Source organism: Notothenia coriiceps, unplaced genomic scaffold (genome assembly GCF_000735185.1).
Source record: "Notothenia coriiceps isolate Sejong01 unplaced genomic scaffold, NC01 NC01_scaffold00037250, whole genome shotgun sequence".
NCBI classification, from domain to species: Eukaryota; Metazoa; Chordata; class Actinopteri; order Perciformes; family Nototheniidae; genus Notothenia; species Notothenia coriiceps.
This window is the reverse complement of record NW_011369951.1, coordinates 10,805,524-10,811,783: the sequence shown is the minus strand read 5'-3', so window position 1 is coordinate 10,811,783 and position 6,260 is coordinate 10,805,524. Positions and strand designations below refer to the sequence as shown.

The following is a 6,260-nucleotide window of genomic DNA, read 5'->3' as shown; positions in this document are numbered from 1 at the left end:
ACACACTACTACTACTACTACTACTACTACTACTACTACTACTACTACTACTACTACTACACACACACACTACTACTACTACTACTACTACTACACACACACACACACACACACACACACACACACACACACACACACACACACACACACACACACACACACACACACACACACACACACACACACACACACACACACACACACACACACACACACACACACACACACACACACACACACACACACACACTCACTCACTCACAAACATCCTAATTCAAACACACACATCACAGACACAAACCTTTACTTTTCACTTTCTTTCCAGCAGCCAATTTAAATTATTGCCAATGAAACCGAAAAAATAACATTGTTTGCTACATACAAAAAGCACAGACCAAAAACTAAAATACTGCATTGATTTAAACTTAACAACCCGTGGAATACCAGAGGCTTAAGATACCTTTGAAGTATATGCATACATTACACGCCTGCATTATTTGTTCATACTTCTCAGTTGTTCAGATTACACAGTGAAAGGCTATGTAAAATGTGTGAAATCAGGTGAAATGTGTAAAATGTGTGAAATGCTAATTCTGGATACAGCAGCGGCCAGGGCCAGACCTCTGTTCCCTTACCCTTCTGACACTGACAGTGTGACAGCAGCTGCACATGGGCTGAAAGAGCAAATGTGTGTGTGTGAGTGTGTGTGTAGATATGGCTTTAAATAAAAGTTATACGATGTGTCAGTTCTATTCTTGTTCTAAAAAGAACAGAGAGCCGATAGCTGGAAGAATGAGAGGTGGTAACTAGTTTATCTGTGTCTGGTAATTGGTCTCTGGAGAAGAAGCCATGCTCTCCAACACAGATGATGTGTTTTCATTCAACTCTTCTTGCTCTTTTCTCTTTAGACTGCAGGAGGAGGTCCACCAGAAGGAAGAGGCTGAGAACAATCTTTCTGCCTTCAGAGCTGTATGTATTGTTATCCCGCAAAATCAAAACGTTATACCTCAATATTTCTTATAATATGTTATATTCAAAGCCTGAAGTAAAAAGTGAAGCACTACAACTGTCCTTGATTATTCTCTTAACCACTTTCTTCCCCTTATTTCTTGTTCCCCCTGAACTCTTACTAATTTCAGTAGTTCTAATTAAAAATATTGATGTTTCTTTGTTTGTATCCAGGATGTAGACAATGCCACTCTGGCCAGGCTGGACCTGGAGAGGCGCATTGAGAGCCTCCAGGAGGAGATTGCCTTCCTCAAGAAGATCCACGAAGAGGTCTGTTGATGTGTTTATTTGATTTAAAATATGTCAGTATTTCTGCATCCACCACATCTTCAGTATGTTTTTACTATGTATGTCAGTAGGATAGTGTGTACTGTCCACTATCATATAACACCTCTGTGCACGGCTGTATGGAAACACTATCTGAGGCTCTGTAGGCATGCAACTCTTCAAAGAGATCAAATATTTCTCACTTAAACACACCCACAGATGATAAAACATATTTATCATGCAAATGTAGATGCATAAACACTTTCTCTCTTTACACAACAATGCAGGCAGTATGGAAACAAAGCAAATGTAATAACTGCCGTAGATATTTTGGTGCACTTTCACCCAAAGTCATGAAAGGACAAAACCGTGACACATGCCTGCACAGTTACCTTACCATCAGTTTATCATCTCAGCCTTGGCTTTGACGTCTCAGAAATGCTGAACTGACATTTAGTATAGAGGGCATGTCAGCTGCTGTGTGTGTGTGTGTGTGTGTGTGTGAGTTAGTTTGTGTGTGTGTGTGACAGAAGGAGAAAGAAAAAAAGGAAAAAGAATGTGTGCATGTGAACAGATGCAAAGCTTTTTATATCTTTTGGTTAGACCAGGAGACAGCTGAGTGAAACCAAAGCTTACAATTTGTAAAAAGTTTCAATATTAATTTCTAATTACAATTCAAAATGGTGTCACTGGGCAAATGTGCAGTTTTACATTTTCTCTCTAGTAAATGTCATTGATGTTGGATGCCATACATTGATTTATTGATTCGTTTTGGTTTGAAATCTCCCTTTTTCTTAATGTCGAGTTAGTAGTGGTGGCATAAGTGATTAATCCAAACAAGACTGCATGTTGTTCTGCCCCTTACAAAAAAAACTTTTTCATAACCTCATACACTTTTTTGTTTAAAAACATATAATTATTCACTTCTCATATTGCAGGAGATCCATGAGCTGCAGAGCCAGATGCAGGACACTCAGGTCCAGGTCCAGATGGACATGTCCAAGCCCGACCTGACCGCCGCTCTGAGGGACATCCGCATGCAGTACGAGGGCATCGCCGCCAAGAACATCGGAGAGGCTGAGGAGTGGTACAAGTCTAAGGTAGGGCGGGAGCCAGCACACACACACACACACACACACACACACACACACACACACACACACACACACACACACACACACACACACACACACACACACACACACACACAGGTCATGTGTGGTCTTCAGCTGATACAACCCCCCCTTTCTCCTCAGGTGACTGATCTGAGCCAGGCTGTGAATAAGAACAATGATGCTCTGCGTAACGCCAAGCAGGAGTCCATGGAGTTCAGGCACCAGATCCAGTCCTACACCTGTGAGATTGATTCACTCAAGGGCACCGTAAGTACTGAAAGCAACCTCTGTGTTGTTCTATTGCTTTCATTCTGGGTAAGACCCCTTTGTACCACTTCTAACTTCATGTCTATGTCCCCTGTAGAACGAGTCTTTGCTGCGCCAGATGAGAGAGATGGAGGACCGCACGGGCCGCGAGGTTTCTGGTTACCAGGATAGCATCTCTCATTTCGAGGAAGAAATTGCTAAGATGAAGGTAACTACCTCATTGACTTTATGCACTATAGCCATTTAAATCCATGAGGTTATAGAAAGCAGCATCGAACTGGTCCACAATTCCGGATATTCTTTTACTCAATGGGAACAATGGCTGTGTTTTTAGAGAGCTATTACAAATATATAGAATGTAATATAACTCTGTTGCGTTTGTCCTTGGTGTGATGTTTATCTGAGCAGACAATATAACATTTGATGTATTGACTTAAAGGACGATATGGCTCGTCACCTGAGAGAGTACCAGGACCTTCTCAATGTGAAGATGGCTCTTGATATTGAAATCGCCACCTACCGCAAGCTGCTGGAGGGAGAGGAGAGCAGGTTTGTGTGTGTGGTATTCACATTTGGATGTGTGTGATATTAGAGGGCTTTAGTGTCTTTACTTTCCTCTGTCCCAGGGCTGTCATAACCTGACTTTTCAGTAAGTCTGTCATTTTGATTCCCCTCCTATTACCAGCTGAACTCGGTTTTCTTCTTTTTGCAGGATCACTACCAACATGCCTTCCCAATCTGCTTATTCCTCCATTGGATTCAGAGGTAGGAAAAACACTACACATGCTTCATGTCTCACATAATAACCGAATACAATTTCACGTTCCAAACGAGTCAATGAGGGGATAAGAAAAAGACTAATAATAGCTTGTGACTGTATATGGCTGGTGCTATTTTGAGGGCATTACATGTTGTAGTGACACATTCTGACCACTGTGGGGAGATGTATGACATGTCAGGAAACCTTTGTGGCTTTTGATGCACTGGGGCAAATATCACAAAGCCACACATCAATAATCACATGACTTAATCCATTTGCTTGATGTATTAAGAGTTTAAGTGTGCATTTAATCTCTTCTAATTACTTCCACTTTCGCCCCCATTGTGGCTTCTTAAGTAAAAAGCAGTCATTTAAGAGAATGTATTAGGTTTCAGCCACGATTCATTCATAATGAGTTTGAATATGTACTCAAGCTGTGTGTTCCTGTAGCTTATTATGTGAGTTAATGAAGAAGTATAATGTGTGGATGTGTTGTTACAGAGACCAGTCCTGAGTCCCAGAACAAGCGCTCCTCAGAGGTTCACTCCAAGAAGACTGTTCTCATCAAGACCATCGAAACCCGCGATGGCGAGGTGTGAGCGCAAACACACTCACCGATGTTTATTTACATGTGTATATGCATAACATACAATACACCTACATCATATACAGCCCCAGAACACCCAAAGCAATATATACTGTGTCATTAACTGTTTTTAATCTATAAATATCTAGCTGATTTATTTGTATTTGTTATATTCTCATACAGCTGAAATTCTCTATGAGCCAGGGCGCTAGTGCCCAGTCTGTAAGTTACTCACTAATATCCCACCTCCCTTATCTTTTTCTCAGTTAGGGCTGACAAAAACTACCAGACTTCATTATAGAACAGACGGAAGTTTGCATGTTGCCATGACAGCATGATGGATCCACAGAGTGTTTAAAGCAATCTATGTTTGAAATCTAGGCTGGGCAATCTAGAGAGAACTAAATCACAATATTTTCTATGCAAATAAATCAATATTATGATTGCAGTGGTATTGTAGAATTGACCATTGTGGCTTTTACTACATATTTACAACATTTGGTTTCTGATGAACATATTGACACAAAAAGAAGAGCTAGAACAGACTGGTGGTTTCATAAAAGTACATCCTTAACTTTAATGCAGCCTTTATAAATCTGAAAATACAGTATGCCATTTTATGATATCCAAAAGATAAGACAATATATAGTCTCATATCACAAAATGGATTGCCGATATAGCCCAGCCCTAGTTAAAATCATAGCTGCAAAAACATTGTTGGCCTGTTTACGTAGTAAATCTGGTAGTTTGCCCTGTATATACTCCTATGATTGAACATCAATACCCCACACTGGCTCCCATAAAGCACCTTTACTGTCACTGGCATCTGTTCTTCCCAGACTATCACTTCACCCAGGCACTTCACTCCAAACAATACCTGCTTCACTGTTAATGGAAAATACATCACGCATTATCTGCAACACTTTGCAGTTATGACATAGATAATGAATGTGTTTAACAATTTACAATACCTCTTCTCTCCTCCTCAGGTTGTGAGCGAGTCCACACAGCACCAGCAAGACATCATGTAAGCCAGAAGAGGCAACATCAAAAACACCATATATTATGATTACAAAGTAGCACACCAATGGACGTCTTCCTAACACAATTTATAAAATAAAACCTATGTTTAGAGCCAGAATGCTGACCATTTTAGCTGATTGAAAAGGAGAACTGTCATTTAAATGAATGCAACTGGTCTTTAGACAATGTACCGTACATCATTAACAGGATCGATGCAGTATTCAGGCAAATGCAGTGCCTTTAGCCTGGTTTTAAAGAAAATTAATTCCAGGAATCATGCTTTATTTGTGTTACTTTCCTAAAATCCCTATTATTTACCCATAATTGAAATATTTTGTCCGCATAAATGATGCAATGGCAAGTGTAAAGTTGGAAATGATCATCAAGGCTTGGTGTAGCTGTATTGGCCCAGTATCCAAAGAGGCGTTTGCACGATGCGAGTAACAGTACTTTTCTCTGCACATATTTCAAGCATTTCTGTGCAAATGTATAAGTAAATGAAATGATTAAGAAGGGCTTTTATTTGTGTAATGACTGTGAGATGTCAGAAGCACAAGCCTATAATGAGAGAGGAACTCAGGCATGTTTAAAGTTTGAGCTCAATGGCATGTTCTGGGTGTTTCATTTTATGAGGGTGACCATGTTGTGGCCAAAAACTCAAATAAAGACATTTGTAACCATCGTGTGTCCCTTGTGTCAGCCAGTTTCTTAAGATGTCTTCATAAAAGGATATTGTTTTGTGTGTGTGTACATATAGTCCGAGGCAGTCTTCTTTTTAAACTCATTAGTATTCCTCAGATAGCGCGCAAAACTTCTTTATGAACTGTTCCTGCTCGCTGCATTTATCATCTGATGTGGGCTGGAGTTAGCTTTCTAAAATGATATTTGCTTTCCCAGCCAAGCGCAACCCTCTTCTGTTAACATTTACATAAGGCACTTTTATAAAGAAAATATGAGAAACAGGAGTGATCTCAGTGCAGGGGAAAGTGAAATATTGCTCCTTAATGAGTTTGCTGGGGTCAGCTTTGTTTTCAGTGGAAAGCAGATTAGCAGAGCATCAACAATTATATAGTCTGTGTGGTTTGTGTCTGAAATTACTGGACTGAAACTATGAACAAAGATTGGGGGGGGTGGAGAAGGAGGGAGTAAAGAAAGATACAGTAGACAGCATGAAAGGCAAGACCAAGATGGTGGTACAGAGAGCAAACAGGAAAGAAAAGGCATAGGCCTACAG

At 40.2% G+C, this 6,260-nt stretch overlaps 1 protein-coding gene across 1 annotated transcript in view; it reads left to right on the top strand.

The window, feature by feature from the left end:
• desma (desmin a) overlaps positions 1–5,708 on the top strand; it is a 7,803-nt gene extending 2,095 nt beyond the window's left edge. Inside the window, exons 2-10 of the mRNA XM_010796271.1 lie at positions 909–969; positions 1,183–1,278; positions 2,214–2,375; positions 2,532–2,657; positions 2,755–2,865; positions 3,097–3,206; positions 3,370–3,422; positions 3,919–4,010; positions 4,993–5,708. Of these exons, the coding sequence (XP_010794573.1) occupies positions 909–969; positions 1,183–1,278; positions 2,214–2,375; positions 2,532–2,657; positions 2,755–2,865; positions 3,097–3,206; positions 3,370–3,422; positions 3,919–4,010; positions 4,993–5,034 (853 nt within the window). The 3' untranslated portion in view covers positions 5,035–5,708. The remainder of the gene's footprint in view (positions 1–908; positions 970–1,182; positions 1,279–2,213; positions 2,376–2,531; positions 2,658–2,754; positions 2,866–3,096; positions 3,207–3,369; positions 3,423–3,918; positions 4,011–4,992) is intronic.
• The last annotated feature ends 552 nt before the right edge of the window (positions 5,709–6,260 follow it).